The 19,002-nt window shown below is 39.2% G+C and overlaps 2 protein-coding genes and 1 pseudogene across 2 annotated transcripts; all 3 read right to left on the minus strand.

Moving 5' to 3' along the window:
• Positions 1-1,008: 1,008 nt before the first annotated feature.
• On the minus strand, positions 1,009-1,938 carry LOC110942655 (chitinase 2). The gene has a single exon (XM_022184429.1). The coding sequence runs from the start codon at positions 1,936-1,938 to the stop codon at positions 1,009-1,011; it is 930 nt and encodes a 309-aa protein (XP_022040121.1).
• Positions 1,939-14,381: 12,443 nt separating this feature from the next.
• On the minus strand, positions 14,382-15,924 carry LOC110942654 (chitinase 2). The gene is made up of 2 exons (XM_022184428.1): positions 15,003-15,924; positions 14,382-14,770 (listed from the first exon to the last, which is right to left on the minus strand). Exons 1-2 carry the CDS (start codon positions 15,922-15,924, stop codon positions 14,382-14,384), a joined length of 1,311 nt encoding a protein of 436 aa, XP_022040120.1.
• A 1,340-nt stretch (positions 15,925-17,264) lies between these two features.
• On the minus strand, positions 17,265-18,180 carry LOC110942653 (annotated as a pseudogene).
• Between the last annotated feature and the right edge of the window lie 822 nt (positions 18,181-19,002).

A 19,002-nucleotide genomic window follows, 5' to 3' on the forward strand; every position in this document is an offset into this window, starting at 1 on the left:
GGTTAGCACAGTTACGGTTCATTTACTTACACAGGAGAATTTTGTGACGTTACTACTCAAGTCAACCATTCAAGATGACAACAGAAATATACCAGATTCCCAGTGATCCATTTTGACAACCATAAATAATTTGTTGCATTGCAAATAAAACCCGGTGACCCATTTTCACAGCCATAAATAATTTTTTTTTCAGTTATAAACTAAAAAATCCGAATCACGCATGTTGGAAAACATTAATTACGCATGATGAAAATATTAGTCACGCATGTTATACACATAATCACGCACGTTGTCTTACGTGATGTACGTTAAGCCGTATTATATTTACACTTTTCCTATATATATATATATATATATATATATATATATATATATTTATAAATACTTCCCCAATTCGTATAAATCCAGATTAGAAGGATCAAGAAGGTAAGTAGAGTTAAGGTTGACAGCAGTAGGGTCTTTTTTTAGGTTTAAGGGTGATTGGCTCTGATACCAAAACAACCCGTAACATTTGATATTGATTATTATTATCCAGAATGATTAAATAATAAGAGAGTATATATAGAATACATATTTGTAGTTAACTACCCTCTAGAATAAATATTAGTCTATCTTATTTATTTGTCTAACATTGAACCAACCCTTTAGATATGGTTGAATCCAGATCGAGTTCATGGAAGGTGGCAAGGCTGGCCCATGGGTTAGGCAAAGCGAGCGACCGTACAAGGCCCACTTTTCCAATTCACAATTTTCTGAATCAAACACCATACATATTTTCATTTTCATTGAAAATATATTTGAGTCCTCTGGGTTTCATCCGACCGAATAATTTGGGTTTCATCCGACCGAATAATCAGAGAGAGATCTTGAAGGACATTATTAAGATGTTTGTTATAAACTTGTTGGTTACGGAAAAATATTACAAAAGAAGGTAGTTTTTAAATTATTCCATACTCACTAGTCACTCTACTTATATAATAATTGTGTGTGTGTGTAGAAAGTGAAAGATTACACACTATATTGCAAATGAGGGACTGCTAGTAGAGCTTGTGATTGCCTCTCATAGCGAAAACCTGAAGCCTTAGAATCATCCGCAGACCAAATAAAGATCCCATGGAGCTTCCCTTCCATTTTTAGCCTATTACATGCCGTAAAGAAACCGTTTTCCGGAGACAGTCCACCACTTCCTTCAGTGGTGATACTAACTAAGATTTTACCACCTTTATAATTAGAGCTTTGTGTCTGAAAATAGTTCATAAACTGAGAAACGGTGGTCCCCTTATCGTATGCATAAAACTGGAAGTTGACATAGTCTATGATGTGACCGTAACTTTTCCAAAGAGCCAAATAGTGGCGTTGAACTTCATCGTCTTCAAATGGAGCTATAGATGCAAACGAGATGACTCCGTTGTGTTTGAGTGTGGTTATAAGCTTCCCGATGCACTCAGCAAAAGTTTCTGGATCTGCATGAAAATGCTCATAGTCGATATCAATCCCATCAAACTGATACTCTTGGATGATGTTGGTGAGCGTAGAAACCGCGTTAGAAACCCACGAATCCACTGAAGAAGGGCTAAAGTTACAGTATTGTTTTCCCACACTATCACCTCCTAAGCTCAAAGCCACTTTGACATTAGAATGCTGATTCTTGACTAATGAAACTTTAGAAGGGGTGAGATTATATGTATCCCAGAACGCGTTGAATTTGCCGTCGGTTGGGGAGGGAGAAGATGAAGTGGTATAGTCAATTGCAAATGCTAGTATATAGTGGAATTCCACATGTGGGTTTATGGGTACGTCTGCGAATTTGACAGTATTGTTTTCTGCTCCAATATATTCTCGAAATATAGCGGTTTTTTGATCAATAGGTTGGGTTAATGCCATAGCTACAAGAGTTTGTAGAGTGAAAAGAACGATACAAAGTTTAGAGAACCCCATGTTTGATCAAAAACCATAGAAGTGATCAAATAAATATTAATTGAGGTGGCATAAATTTGCCGCTGCTGTCACTATCGATTAAGTAAACAATAATGTTGTTCTCAGCTGTCCATGCCACATTGTCACAGAAACTAAGATTTTGGCATATTGATGTCTGCACAAGAGCACAAATAGTGTCGTTGTGTTTCGTTGTTTTTTGTTGTTTTCATGATTCTTGTAGGTCCCTTTTCGCGGAGGATTACGAACCTAAACCTTGTTATACAAACCTACTAGCGAGTGCGGAATCCAAGCTAGCAAGCAAACCGAGTTAGTAGCAAGTAGAGAAACAAACACACAAGTTCACCGATTAACACAACTTGTATTAATGCAATGAGGGTTCGGTTACAAGCTCAATGTTTACAGAAATGTTCTATAAACTCTCAAAGTGTGTGAGTGTTTCGGACAGAATGCTCTCAACTCTCAAAGTTTCTGTCTATGTGCATCTACCTAAAACTCAACACTGCATGGGTATATATATACCCATACACAGCAGGTCTGGTCGAAGGATCCGATAGATGGTCCGAAGGATCATCTATCGAGGACAAAGTATTCGAAGGATAAGCAGGGACCTCGAAAGATCATCTTTCGAGGTCTAATCATTCGAAGCATATCTTTCGAGCACCTCGAAGGATCAACATTATCCTTCGAGGCTATCCTTCGATTCAGACAAACATATCAAACATATTCCAACTGTTGGCCAAGTCAATCCGGAGGATGGTTGACTTGGTCAACTTACAGACTACCAAGGACATCGTTTACATACAGACCGAATACAGACAAAGTACAGACACAAGTGCACCAACAAACTCCCCCTTGGCTGTAGCTTTGTCTTTATCTTCTATAGTTGTAGACTCGTCTCGAACTTCGACGGTCTTGGGTCTTCGAGTTCTCAAAACTCTGATGTCCTTTCAAGTCTTCAAAGTCGGAGGATCTTCAAAGTCTTCACGTCTTGAAAGCAGAGAGTGTATCAACAAACAACCCGAATCATGTAGGAAGTGTGTTGACAAACTCCCCCTTAACATAAGCTCCCCCTTGAGTTATGCTCGTGAAATACTCTAACTTTATGAAGTGAGATCCTTGTGGTGTTGATGATGGCCAACGGCAACTCGATCATTTTCATCACTTGAGCGCCTTCTCGTCGTGTCTTCATTCCAGAGCTTGTCATCGACTATGTTCTCCCAGCCTTTAGAATCTGCACATGCAAGAAATCTAAACGCGTAATGAGAACAACTGCTTGGAATATAGTTAACATACACACATGACACACGAATGACCATGTCATAATCAAACACCGTCCGACAGTTTGAAAGTTTAATAAATTTTTCAATTTCAGATTTAACTTTCAAAACTTGCAAAATTTCGACCGTTTATGAAGATTTAGTCAGTTTGGTTTTCGTTCAGGTTTCAGGCAACGAAGACTCGAGCTCCAACATCGTACGATCGAAAATAAAGCAGAAATAAAATCTTTTTGGCTTTTATAAAGTTTATATTAAAACACACCTAAAATCTTTTTGGTATTTTTGAAATTAAAAGACAACAAGTTAAAATCCTTTGAGTGTTATCAAACGACATCACCGCTAATGTCGTGCTGATATGCACCAAACGACGAAACTGTTTAAAAGAAATAATAAAAGTTAAGCAGTACATAAATATATACAGACATTCTTTTTGTGAGTTTCGAGGGTAAGAGAATCATATCAGTGTACGGTCATGCCAAAACACTCTTGTTGTTCAGTTAGTTAACATTAAGATAAGCATCCTATAACAATTATCGGTATTGTTGTCCACTTAAGCTCAACTTATCAGATGTAATCATGTTTAGAGGATACGTTAATGTATGATTTATACTTACCGACCGGTGTTCATCCACATCACGACACATTCCCGTATCAAGGTATGCACGAGAGTTCATCTTACCGGTGAGTATACCGATTATCATCTGTTTGACCGTATAAGCTGTGAGATACTCACTTATTTTGATTTGAAAACAAGCCCTATGTGATATAATCACTTATTGATGAGGAACTTGATTTTCATATGTATGAGGGCACAGGTGCAAGTCCGTGAACAGGTCAGTACTTCCGTACAGCAGAGAGACGAACTTGACACCCGGATAGATGTGATATTTTATCACTTATTTGATTTGGACATGTGATTGTTTATCACTTATTGAGGTCGAATGCAGTATGCAATATGTACACGTATGTATAGTATCATGGAAGATCTAGACTTGCGTCCCCGTTATTTTTCGGTAAAAGATACAACCATGATACCCAGATGATAAGCAGCATAAAGACCGAATATCTCAGAACCTCGGCAATCTATCAAACGAAATTTCGGTACTAAGACCATATGCCAATGAATGGTTCCCACCTGGTCTTCAGTCGATTTAAGATTTATATCACCCTGCACACTTTAAAATGATTGTGAGCCTACCGATACATCTTATATAGAGCTGCTTATCGTTTTGCATTTAAGGTTTAAAGAGGTTTGGATAGACCACTGATGTACTATCATTTTCTCTTTTGCTCGCCAGGAAACTCATTTTTGATTTTCTATTGTTTTTGTGTTTTTGAAATTTTTCGATGTTTTTGGATTTTCTGATTTTTGGAATTTACTCCCCCTAAAATCAACAAACTAAGATAAATTTAAAAACACACAAAGATATTTACAAAAATGATTTTCCGATGTTGGGTTTACTCTTGCTTGACCTTAATGCCGTTTACCAATAATAAAAAGTCAAATCTTGATTTGTCAAATGCTTTGGTAAATAAGTCGGCACGTTGGTCATCGGTGTGAACCTTAACAACATCGATTAGCCTTTTCTCAAAGCAATCACGTATGAAGTGATATTTGATTTCGATGTGTTTGGTCTTTGAGTGTTGCACAGGATTTCTAGTGATATCTAAAGCAGCGGAATTATCAACGTAAATAGGAGTAGTTAGGAATTCAAAACCGTAGTCCCGCATTTGTTGTTGGATCCAAAGAACTTGGGAGCAACAACTTGAGGCAGCAATGTATTCAGCTTCGCATGTTGATGTAGCTACACACGTCTGCTTCTTGCACTGCCATGTGACTAGGCGATTTCCTAAGAACTGACATCCAGCCGTTGTGGATTTACCGTCGATTTTGCATCCGTCAAAATCAGAATCACTGAAAGCTACCAATTCAAAGTTATTATCCCTAGGGTACCACAGACCGGTGTCAGGGTACACCTTCAAATAACGAAAAATCCTTTTAACAGCTGCAAGATGTGAGGCCTTCGGGTTGACTTGATATCTGGCAAGCAGGCACGTTGGGTACATTATGTCTGGCCTTGATGCTGTGAGGTACATAAGAGATCCGATCATTGCGCGATAGTTTGAAGGGCTAACAGCTTCTCCCTTCAAGTCTGGAGTAATTCCGTGATTAGTTGGCAATGGGGTACCAATGGGCGTTGCATCAGACATCTGGAACCGGTTCAAGATGTCACCAACATATTTAGTCTGATGGATGAATATCCCAGACTCTGTTTGTTGTACTTGTAGGCCCAAGAAGAAAGTCATTTCCCCCATAGCACTCATCTCAAATTTATCCTGCATAATGCGCTCGAATTCCCTACACAAGACATCATTAGTAGAACCAAAAATAATGTCATCAACGTATACCTGTACCAGAAGAAGATCTCCATCTTGTTCCTTGATGAAAAGAGTACAGTCGATAAGACCTCTACGAAAACCGTTCTCCAGCAGATAGTGAGATAAGGTTGCATACCAAGCTCGCGGTGCTTGATGAAGACCATAAAGAGCTTTGTTGAGCAACCAAACCCGATCGGGATGGATAGGATCTTCAAAACCTGGAGGCTGTTCGACGTACACCTCTTCTTCAACCACACCATGTAAGAATGCACTTTTCACGTCCATCTGATAAACCTTGAATCCTTTGAAGGACGCATAGGCTAGAAAGATTCGAATTGCTTCGAGACGTGCCACTGGTGCATAGACTTCGTTGTAGTCGATCCCTTCAATCTGACGAAAACCTTGAACGACTAAACGAGCTTTGTTTCGGATAACAACTCCGCGGTCATCCTTTTTGCATTTGAAAACCCAACAGGTACCAATCTTCTTGTATCCAGCAGGTTTCTCTACGAGTTTCCAGACACCCAGCTTCTGGAATTGTTGCAGTTCTTCCTGCATTGCTTCAACCCAAGCGTTATCTTTCAAGGCTTCTTTCCACGTTCTTGGTTCTTCCTGTGAGACATAACACGCGAAGGACCAGTCGTTTTGTTGCCCGGATTCTCGAATAGCTGCATACAAGCCTGCATTGTTGTTGTTTCGCAACATGTTTCTTGTCTGTACGCCACTTTGCACATTTCCAATGATGTTTTGTTGAGGATGGGTATTATGAATCCTTGTTTCTGGATTATCTGGAACTGGAACATTTATACCCAGATTGTTGAGATTAAGATCAACAACCAAATCAAGACCCGGAATTGACGAAGAGGATAATGCAGTAGTCTCAGCTGTTCTATGTGTATCCACTGGAGGAGTACCCTCTGAAGTACCATGAACTGCTGTTGTAGGAGCTTCTTGATCTGCATCTAGAAATTCATCATCCTCTGAAGATTCGTTCAATTCGTTTGCATCATGAAAATCCTCATTGTTGAGAGTATTGTTGTTCACCGAAGAAGATGGTTCTTGATTCACAAGAATTGGACGAACCACCGGTGAAACTGTTGCATTGTCACTCTCGAAAAACATCCTAGCCGCAGCATTTTCTTCAACGGCTTCAACATTGATCGAATTGAAAAAGTCATCGTACTCAAACATCCAAGGTTGACCCGGATTTTTGACTGGCAAGGTGTGCCTTTGTACTCTGACCTCAGACCATTCCTCGACCCTTTTAGTCTCTAGATTCCAGACTCGTAAGTTAGGGGTGGCATACCCAAGAAAGTATCCATCAATTGCTCTTGCCCCAAACTTTCCATTAGGATCGATGATTGTGCATGGAGCTCCAAACGGTTCTAGATAAGACAAATCTGGTTTCCGTTTTTGAAGAAGCTCAAAACAGGTCTTGTTGTGTCTTTTGACTGTAAGGACTCTGTTCAATGTGTAACATGCAGAGGCCACAGCTTCAGTCCAGAATGGAATGGGTAACTGTGACTCTACCAACATTGTCCTAGCAGTCTCGATCAATGTGCGGTTCTTACGTTCAGCGACACCATTCTGTTGAGGAGTATAAGCTGCACTAAACTCATGAAGAATACCCTTTGAAGTGCAGAACTCCGCCATGGAATGATTCTTAAATTCAGTACCATTGTCGCTACGTATCCGCCTAACCTTCAACTTATACAAATTCTCAATCTGAATGATTAAGTTTTTGATAATACCAAAGGTTTCACTCTTGTGTGCCATGAACGCAACCCAAGAAAATCTTGAATAATCATCAGTAACCACGAGGCAGTATTGATCACCCCGAATACTCTTGTGCTTGACAGGACCGAACAAATCCATGTGCAAACGTTCAAGAGGAACTGCCACTGTGTTGATCTTCTTTGTAGGGTGCTTCTTCTTTGTTTGTTTTCCTTTCTGGCACGAAACACAGACGTCTTGAAGATGAAAATTTTTGAGGGGAACACCATTCACCAATTCATTTGAAACCAAATGATTCATTTTTCGTAAGTGAATGTGACCCATTCGTCTGTGCCAAGAGATAGTGTCCTTTTCTGTGGCTTTGGAAACGAAACAAGTTGCTTGTGCAGACGTAGTAATAGCTTGGCTCATGTCAAGGACGTACAAATCATTTATCCTTGGAGCCGACAAGAGAATCCATTCTTTTGGAATTTTGAAGCCGGGTTTCAGCACATAACATCCATTAGCATCAAAGTGTACTGAGAACTGCTTGTCACAGATTTGAGAAACACTAAGAAGATTGTGATCAAGTTGTTGCACAAAATTGATCTTGTCAAAGCTGACAATCCCGTTAGATATCATTCCTTCACCCGTAATATATCCACCTTTATCTCCAGCAAAAGCAACATAACCTCCTCTAATAGATTTAACGTCGTAGAGAAGCTTCATGTCGCCTGTCATGTGCCTGGATGCCCCACTATCAACAATCCAATGACTACTGATAGTTCCTCCTGAAGCACCCTGCACATGAACTCAAATGAATTAGTTGGAGATGGGGACCCAAGCCATTGTGGTCTTGGGTCTTCCATTTTCATCAATGACAATAACTTCTTGTCTTTGATGGTTGGTGAATTGTGATGGTCCCCCTGATTCAGTAACCGATTTAGGTTTCCATGTCTGTTTTGTTTTACCAGTATCTTTCTTTAAAATTTTAACTTCTTGATTGTTTGAAGTTTTGGAATTTTCTGGTTTTACAACAACAGATTGTTTTTGAACCACATCAGTTTTAATTGCTTTTTCAATCTTCTTGACCTGTTGGCGTTTCTGTTTCTTTTCCCTTTCTTTTACAAGTCGGGGATCTTGTTTTGTGGAAACAGATGGTTTACGGTCAGTTTTGCCACGGGGATCATCAACCTTTCCTTTCTGCTTATGAAGATATGGGCAATTTCTAATAATATGCCCAATGGTTCCACACTCAAAACATGATCTTCGTTCAACAAACCCCGAAGAATCATGTGATCGTCTAGCCGATGATGTTGAACTTTGTGAACCCGAGGTACTAGGCTTTGAACTACTTGGTTCATTTCTTTTCTCGACAATAGCTTTCTTGACAAAATCTAAGTTAGATTGATTTTCAAACTTTTCAATTTTGTCCGTTCCCGTCGATTTCACAAAGTTAACCTTTTTCTTCTTCTTTTGGTTCGGCTTTTTGTCAGCTTGAGCCGGTGCTTTACCTTTGGGTTTGGTGTGATTTTGCTGTGTTGGCACTGTTGGTAATTTCTTGTTACCAAATTGTTTTCGAATTTCAGCCTTTGGAATAGGAGGACACTGTGTAACTGTAACTTTAGGTCCTGCCTTTCCCAAGAACTTACTCGTCGAATTCTCAAAGACTTTGCAGATTAAGGATTGATTAACATTCTTAATGGGAAAATCTTTGTCTGAATAAATTTTATCATCACCAACTAGAGTGTACAGCAAATTCACACTCTCCGGCTCTTCTGCAGATGAGGACTCAGTTGCAATAGTCTTAGCGGGTTGTACAGGAGGATCACATAGAATGTGATTCTCAAGAGGTATGTTCTCATTTTTGACTACCGCATCAGACATTGCTGGGACAGTATCATCAGATTCATCATCAGACGAATCAGCATCCTCAATCACAACTGGAGGATCTTGATTCTGTTCAGCACTCACAAATGTATCTGCTGACACATCTGAATCTGAGGATACTTCCTTTTGGTATCCGAGTCCTGCAGCAAACTCCTTAACATCTAGAGGCACAGAAGGTTCAAAGAATACCCTGTCCTCTTCATCAGGCATGGCGTCATAATTATGTCTCACTGGTGGTGGACACTTCTTGTAGCCTATGCATGTGACATCTCTCTTTTCCTTCTGAACGTCAATGATGTGATCTAACACATAGCTAGAACTCAAATAACTGTCTAGCTTGAGTTGGATCGCATCACTTTCGGTTTTCACACAAGCCATCTCTTTTTGCATACTCTCAAGGCGAGATATATACAAATTAATATCAGTTTGTTTTCTTGAAACCATTTTGGTCAGTTCAGTTTTATCCTTCTTTAATGTTTCAATTACTGACTTAAATTCTTTTTCATGGTTTTCATAAAACATGTTGGCTTCTGTGCATTTAGAGAGGTCCACAGTCAATTTCTGATTGTGGATGAATGTCACATCATATTTCTCTTGCAAAGCCTCATGCTTGCTTTGCAAGTCACACCAATCAGCACTTAAGGAACTATGTTTGTCTTGCAAGTCAAACAAACTAGCTTGTAAAGCATCATGTTTGGCTTGCAACTCAGACATGTTTCCTTCCAAATCAGCACACCTAGCATGCAATCTATCACGTTCATCACAGTTAATAGCAGTGGGTTCATCGACACATACCTGACTTGATGAACCGTCGACATTAGCCATAAAGGCTGAATGGAGAGAAGACGAAGAGTAAGCAGCCTGATCCACCAGAATAGATCTTCTTTGAGTTTCTGCTGCAGCTTCCTCCAAAAGTTCATCAATATCTGCATCGATTGCTGCATTTGATGTCTCACCCATATAATCATCACCAGAATTGGATGATTCTTCATTAGCACTCCTGCTATAACCAGAAGAGTCTTCATCTTCAGACGATTCACCACCACTGGCAGAAGATTCTCTACCACTGGTGTGAACTAACTCTTTCACAATTTGAGCAAAACATGCTGTTCCATCAGGAGCATCACCACCCAACTGGATTGACCAGTCACAACCTTCATCCACCTGAACTGCAAGTGCTCGGTTGGTTTGGTTATTTGCAGGCACCAATGAACGCTCAGTGTTTCTGTTCTGATTCTGCTGGTTGCCTCGGTTTCTGAAGGGATTTTGATTCCCGTGCTGTGCTGGCTTTGTACATTCCCTTTTAAAGTGGCCCCGTTCACCACAGTTGAAGCACTTAACAGCCTGCTTATCGAACCCATACTTGGTGTCTCGCTTACTTTCCAAGCTGGTTCTGCCAGTACTTTCCATCCAATCCTTTGCTCTTCTCACAGCACTCGCAAAGGCCCACTTGATATCCATCAAGTCCATCTCTTCTTTATCTATCTGCCTATAGTCTTCCTGTGTCAGATTAATGTTGCCAATCTGACCTTCTATCAACCCACAGTATGCACTCACTACAGTGTTAAGCGGCTCCATGTGTTCCTTAGCTATTTCCACACTGATTTTAGAGAAGCTTGACGTGTCGAGCTGTACTGTACTTGGCTTTGATTGTTGACCTGCAGCAGATGATGTTCCTCCATAACACGCATATTGTGGTTGTTGAGCAGGAGGAGGAGGAGGTGGTTGTATTGGATTTCCATACAGATCTGTGGTTGGAGGCGGCTTTACAGGAACTTGCACTGGATTGCCATACATATCCGTGCTTGTGACAAACGCCGTTTGAAGTGGAGCATGTGAACCGGCTTTTGCAGATGAAGAAGTGGAGGTGCCATAATACATCTCTGGATTCTGTGGCACTGCAACTCTCTTTGCCTTCAACGTTTCTTCCTGATCCTTGTTCTCCAGAAGCTGCACGAAATCGTTGATATTTGTAGTTTTCAACGTTCCGTTGTACTTCAAGATTTCCAGGAAGTTATTCCATTGAGGAGGCAATGCATCGGCAAACTTCTTTACCACCTCTGTTGGAGTCGTTGTGACTTCAAAGTTGGTCAGCTCAGTAAGTAGGTGATAGAAACGGCTTGTCATATCTCCCAAGGACTCCTTATCCATACATGTGAAGCCATCGAATTCTTTCTTCAGTAGATCTCGTCGTAGTTGACGTGTGGCTTCATTACCTACTCCTCTTGTCTTCAATGCATCCCACAGCTTCTTCGTAGTCTTGAAACTGACGAACTGATGATAAATATCCTTGCTCAGTGCTTGAGTGAGAATAGCGTATGCTTTCTTTTCTAAGTCATACGTCTTCTTTTGATCATCAGGAAGATCGGCAAATGTAGCTGTCGAAGAAGCAGCAACCTCGATAGATTGATCGAATTCCGTAGTGAACCGCAACCACAATTCTGTATTTTGACCAAGAATGTATGTATGGAAACGATCAACCCATCCCGGATATTCATTAAGATGCATCAACTTTGGAGGCCTGTTTAAACTTCCGGTTTCACTTTCGCTTAGTAGAAGACTTTGAATACTCGGAGTTTGATTTGAAACAAACGCCCATTGACCAGCTGGAGTGGCATTTGTTTGTGAGGATGTAGATACCGGAGATTCGGCCCATGATGGAGATTGACTGGTATTCATGTATTTTCCACTGTCTGGAGCCGGACTTCCCCACCAACTCGGATTCATCTTTGACAAGAAAAATAAATTCTATGTCCAAGTCACGAAAGATGATGAGCACCCGAAAGATCACACACAGTCGAAGGACCCTAGTTCGAAAGATCTTAAAAGAAAACAGAAACTTGTTAGCAATAAACAGACCACACTTCGAAAGATCAAATCTTGTTCGAAGGATCAACAGTGCTCGAAAGATCACTGTTGAATCTCGAACAATGATTTCGAAAGATTCAAGAACTCGAAGGATTCCCCTTTGAAAGATCCTTATCTTTCGAGTTAAATCCTTATCTTTCGGACACCTGTCTTTCGAAAAGATTCCTTTATCGAAAGATATGCTTCGGACTTCGAAGGATGGGTCGAAGGATAATAATCTTTCGAGCCTTCCTTGATCGAAAGATAGTCTTTCGAGGTCGAAGGATATCTTTCGAGAGGTTCTGACACACAGACACAAAGTGATGGGTTGGTGAAAAGGTGACAGGTTGGTAAGTCAACTTTCGGCAAAAGGAGGTAAGGTCTGACACAGATTTCTACCAACTTTGAAATGACCTGAAAGTTTACCAAATATGGACAATCTTATCCACACAGTCCGGTGACCGGAATAGTTACCGGAGTATGCCGGAAATCACCAAAACACTCAAAAACAAGTTTCTAAGTTACCCAACCCCACTTTAAACACTCCCGATTAGTTTAGACACGTTTTTACTCAAAGAAAATGCAAGAAACTAAGTAAAAACAGGTGCAAAACCAAGTGTTTCAACACACCAAAACTTGTAAAAAACCCGGTTTTAAACAAGGTAAAGAGCCAAGCTCTGATACCACTTGTAGGTCCCTTTTCGCGGAGGATTACGAACCTAAACCTTGTTATACAAACCTACTAGCGAGTGCGGAATCCAAGCTAGCAAGCAAACCGAGTTAGTAGCAAGTAGAGAAACAAACACACAAGTTCACCGATTAACACAACTTGTATTAATGCAATGAGGGTTCGGTTACAAGCTCAATGTTTACAGAAATGTTCTATAAACTCTCAAAGTGTGTGAGTGTTTCGGACAGAATGCTCTCAACTCTCAAAGTTTCTGTCTGTGTGCATCTACCTAAAACTCAACACTGCATGGGTATATATATACCCATACACAGCAGGTCTGGTCGAAGGATCCGATAGATGGTCCGAAGGATCATCTATCGAGGACAAAGTATTCGAAGGATAAGCAGGGACCTCGAAAGATCATCTTTCGAGGTCTAATCATTCGAAGCATATCTTTCGAGCACCTCGAAGGATCAACATTATCCTTCGAGGCTATCCTTCGATTCAGACAAACATATCAAACATATTCCAACTGTTGGCCAAGTCAATCCGGAGGATGGTTGACTTGGTCAACTTACAGACTACCAAGGACATCGTTTACATACAGACCGAATACAGACAAAGTACAGACACAAGTGCACCAACAATTCTCTTTTCTTATATAAAAAAGTTGTGTTTATTATGGTTTATTCAGTTCCATTGGTTGATTAGATCATAGTTTTTTTTGAAGCCAGAGTAGAAACAATTTAGTAGATGTGTACCGAGGTTAATTATGAGTCAAAACCGGCAAATATTTTGATAGATTTGTTATAGGTTGATCATTTGGTACATTTTATTTAAAAACAACTAAAAACCAGATGTTATAGGTTGATCATTTGGTACATGATGGAACCCTTGTTACTTATTTGTGTGGAAGAAGAAAAGAAACAATGGGAACAAGGATATTGGTCATGCGGCAAATATGGCCTGCGATTCTTGTTCATATCTAAAACAAAGGCTTTGGTATCATCAGCACATGAAACGAATATGCCTCTAATCTTACCTTGTCTCTTTATTCTTTGCAGACATCAAAAAATGCATCATGAGGAGGTAAACCTAAGTTACCTTTGCTTATGAAACTTGCTAGAAGCTGACTTCCTGCATAACTGGTATATACTAAAAGTTTCAGCACCACATCAGCTATATTAATTAGGGAAGAAAACCGAACATGAGCCCTTAAATCTGTCAATTCTTGCTGCTGCGACTGATCCATGTTAGCCTAATGCTCAAGAGAGAAACAAAATAGACTAAAGAATTTGAGTCTTCTAAACTCATTGCATTGGTGAGTCCACTTGTGGATACCAACTAAACGGCACATCGTATTGCAGCTCAAAACGATGAAGATGATGGATTATTATGAAAACATGAATACATAGGAATGAAATGGAAAGAGTAGAAGAGGGATGACAGGTATTACTTTGTTAATACACGTATTCTTTCATAGCCAAGGTGAACTTTCCAAACCAGGCCCGAGGTGACTGTTTTAGCCCGTATAGAGATTTTTTTAACCGACAAACTTCCCCATCTTCCAATAGAACCATCTGGTTTATACTTAATTGAATACACCCATCGGCAGCCAATTGTTTTCTTTCCTTTTGGGAGAATGCACTTTTCCCACGTATTGTTTTTCATAAGAGTTTGCATCCATGTTCCATTGCTTCTTTCCAGTTCTTCTTACCTTGCGCTTCCTTTACAGAGCCAGGTATTTGTTCGGAGTATAGAGAGGTGACAAACGCTTTCGCACTGTTAGATAAGTTCCCGTTAACTGTATTAGCTACAGGATACCTTGAAGTTCTGGTTTCCCTCTCTGACGAGTATCGTTTTAGAGGGACCCCTCTATTGGCTCTAGGAGGGAGAGGGTATCTTCCGGTTATCTGTGCTGCAACTGGTTCCACATGTTCAAAGACTTGTTCAACCTCTTCCAAGTCTGGTTCACCCTGTTCCACATCTGGTTCAACCTCAGGTATCACGTTGGATGGACTTTCTTCAGTGGTACTGTGCTCCGCAGACTGTGTGGCTGTGTTCGAAGGACTCGCAGTACTGTGATGATTTTCTGTTGAGTCCTATGGGTTTCCTCCGACCGAATAATCAGAGAGAGATCTTGAAGGACATTATAAAGATGTTTGTTATAAACTTGTTGGTTACGGAAAAATATTACAAAAGAAGGTAGTTTTTAAATTATTCCATACTCACTAGTCACTCTACTTATATAATAATTGTGTGTGTGTATAAACTGAAAGATTACACACTATATTGCAAATGAGGGACTGTTAGTAGAGCTTGTGATTGCCTCTCATAGCGAAAACCCGAAGCCTTAGAATCATCTGCAGACCAAATAAAGATCCCATGGAGCTTCCCTTCCATTTTTAGCCTATTACATGCCGTAAAGAAACCGTTTTCCGGAGACAGTCCACCACTTCCTTCAGTGGTGATACTAACTAAGATTTTACCACCTTTATAATTAGAGCTTTGTGTCTGAAAATAGTTCATAAACTGAGAAACGGTGGTCCCCTTATCGTATGCATAAAACTGGAAGTTGACATAGTCTATGATGTGACCGTAACTTTTCCAAAGAGCCAAATAATGGCGTTGAACTTCATCGTCTTCAAATGGAGCTATAGATGCAAACGAGATGACTCCGTTGTGTTTGAGTGTGGTTATAAGCTTCCCGATGCACTCAGCAAAAGTTTCTGGATCTGCATGAAAATGCTCATAGTCGATATCAATCCCATCTAAATGATACTCTTGGATGATGTTGGTGAGCGTAGAAACCGCGTTAGAAACCCACGAATCCACTGAAGAAGGGCTAAAGTTACAGTATTGTTTTCCCACACTATCACCTCCTAAGCTCAAAGCCACTTTGACATTAGAATGCTGATTCTTGACTAATGAAACTTTAGAAGGGGTGAGATTATCCGTATCCCAGAACGCGTTGAATTTGCCGTCGGTTGGGGAGGGAGAAGATGAAGTGGTATAGTCAATTGCAAATGCTAGTATATAGTGGAATTCCACCTGTGGGTTTATGGGTACGTCTTCGAATTTGACAGTATTGTTTTCTGCTCCAATATATTCTCGAAATATAGCGGTTTTTTGATCAAGAGGTTGGGTTAATGCCATAGCTACAAGAGTTTGTAGAGTAAAAAGAACGATACAAAGTTTAGAGAACCCCATGTTTGATCAAAAACCATAGAAGTGATCAAATAAATATTAATTGAGGTGGCATAAATTTGCCGCTGCTGTCACTATCGATTAAGTAACAATAATGTTGTTCTCAGCTGTCCATGCCACATTGTCACAGAAACTAAGATTTTGGCATATTGATGTCTGCACAAGAGCACAAATAGTGTCGTGTTTTGTTGTTTTTTGTTGTTTTCATGATTCTCGTTTCTTATATAAAAAAGTTGTGTTTATTATGGTTTATTCAGTTCCATTGGTTGATTAGATCATAGTTTTTTTTTGAAGCCAGAGTAGAAACAATTTAGTAGACGTGTACCGAGGTTCATTATGAGTCAAAACCTGCAAATATTTTGATAGATTTGTTATAGGTTGATCATTTGGTACATTTTATTTAGAAACAACTAAAAACCAGATGCTATAGGTTGATCATTTGGTACATGATGGAACCCTTATTACTTATTTGTGTAGAAGAAGAAAAGAAACAATGGGAACAAGGATATTGGTCATGCGGCAAATATGGCCTGCGATTCTTGTTCATATCTAAAGCTGAAGGCTTTGGAATCATCAGCACATGAAACGAATATGCCTCTAATCTTACCTTTGCTTATGAAACTTGCTAGAAGCTGACTTCCTCCATAACTGGAATCTTGTAGTTGCCTAGTTGGTGCCAAAAATATTAGAGAAGAAGACCGCACATGAGCCTTAAAACTGTCAATGTGTGCTGTGCTGATCCATGCTAGCCTAATGCTCAAGAGATAAACAAAATAGACCACAGAATTCGAGTCTTCTAAACTCATTTTATTGCAGCTCAAAACGATGAAGATGATGGATAATTATGAAAACATGAATACATAGGAATGAAATGGAAAGAGTAGAAGAGGGATGACAAGTTAGAATTTTAATTTGTTACCTATTGAATTACCTGAAGGTTCTCTAAATGACTACAGTTATGCTTGCAGCTTAATTTGTTTCATCTGTTCACCACAACCATATTATTTTCATCACAGATTGATCTTCAAGGTTTTCATGTACTCTCACTTATTTAGCAGCATGCATGGTCAATATTCTTGTGTTTGACATGTGTGTCAATTGCACAAAATTAAGAAAAAAGCCCATGTTCTGTCATATGATACCGACTTCTGTGCGTCTTTGTGACCATATATCATGTATAAATTTTACTCAAAGTTATAATCATAAAGAAGACTTGTAAGCACTTCACTAGTAGATAAGATTATAAGAATCATTTGTACACACATACAATCTTTCGCACCATACTGACAGCCACAAAGAAACACAAGTATAATTCATGATATATACATATATATAAACACACACTAAGGGTGGGCAGCCAACAAAGCTTGTGATTGCTTCTCGTAGCGGAAACCTAAAGCCTTTGAATCATCTGCAGACCATACAAAGATCCCGCCAAGCTTCCCTTGGTTTCTAAGCCTGCTACACGCAGTAAAAAACCCGTTCTGTGGTGCTAACCCTCCACTTCCATCACTGATAAAGCTAGCCAAGATCCTACCACCTCCATAATTCGAGCTTTGTGTCTGAAAATAATTCATAAACTGAGAAACAGTGGTCCCCTGATCGTATGCATAAAACTGGAAGTTAACATAGTCTATGATGTGCCCATAACTTTTCCAAAGAGCCAAATAATGGCTTTGAATGTCATCATCATCATATGGAGCTATAGAAGCAAACGAGATGACTCCGTTGTTCTTGAGGGTGGTTATAAGTTTTCCGATGCACTCAGCAAATGTTTCAGGATCTGCATGAAAATGCTCGTAGTCGATATCAATCCCATCTAAATGATACTCTTGGATGATGTTGGTGAGTGAAGAAACCGCGTTAGAAACCCATGAATCCACCGAAGAAGGGCTAAAGTAACAGCTTCCTCCATTCACACTGTCACCTCCCAAGCTCAAAGCTACTTTGACATTAGAATGTTGGTTCTTGATAGAAGAGACTTGAGAGGGGCTGAGATTATCGGTGTCCCAAAACACGTTGAACTTTCCATTGGTCGGGGACGAAGAAGATGAAGTGGTGTAATCGATTGCAAAAGCGAGTATGTAGTGGAACTCGACATTTGGGTTGATGGGTACATCTGAAAACTTGACATTGTTGAACTCTGCTCCTATATATTCCCGAAAAAAGGTCTGATTTTGATGCTGAAGGTTGTGTTGATGCCATGGCTACAAGAGCTAGTAGGGCGAAAAGAACAATGTGAAGTTTAGAGAAAGCCATTTTGATCAAAGGGTAAATTGTGTTGAAACTTTGAGTGTTGATGATGATCAAATGTTGGAAAACAGCAGTTAAATAGGAGAGATTGTTTTGCAAGGTAACTATAGTTTGAATTTGATGTCGTAACTGTGTTGTTGCTTCTAATTTGAATATTAGTTTGAACTTTGAAGTTAAATCTGCAAGAAAGAAAAAAAACAAGAAAGATGTCTCTTTTTTTTACTTCTCCTTTGTCATTTCTTGGGTATTTTGGTGAACATGTCTAAAAATGCAATCATTATTTTTAAAGATTGTTGTTAAGGTTGTAGCTTGTTCACATAACCCTAAAGATTTTTTTTTTATTCTTTTTTGTATTTTTCAAATTAAACACCTACAAAAAATGAATGACCAATGTATACTTTGTATGGGTGTTCATCAAAATCCATTTTGTGGTTATTCGAATAGGTTTCTTGATGTAGGATTTTTTGAAAAATAATTAGAATTATCGATTCTGATTTAGATTACTAGATTAGATACGAAAATACAAATTATAGAAAAAAAAACATTAATTCATAATTCAGTTTAGGTTGATTCGATAAAACAATGTCTATATTTATAATAATTAAAATCTATATGCAATTTAATTTTAGAAGAGAAAAAAAAAACATAAGTTCATTATTCATTTCAGGTTGATTCTAAAACCAATATGTTTTTATTTATAAAAAAAATTAATTTTAATAATGGAAACTATGATTCACTAAGAGGTATGTTAGAGTTTGATCATATGCTAAATTTTATTTAGAAAAAACTGAAAACCAGTTGTATTGATTCAGCTGCTATTACCTTATT

The sequence above is a fragment of the Helianthus annuus genome, chromosome 5, assembly GCF_002127325.2.
Source record: "Helianthus annuus cultivar XRQ/B chromosome 5, HanXRQr2.0-SUNRISE, whole genome shotgun sequence".
In the NCBI taxonomy this organism is placed as follows: Eukaryota; Viridiplantae; Streptophyta; class Magnoliopsida; order Asterales; family Asteraceae; genus Helianthus; species Helianthus annuus.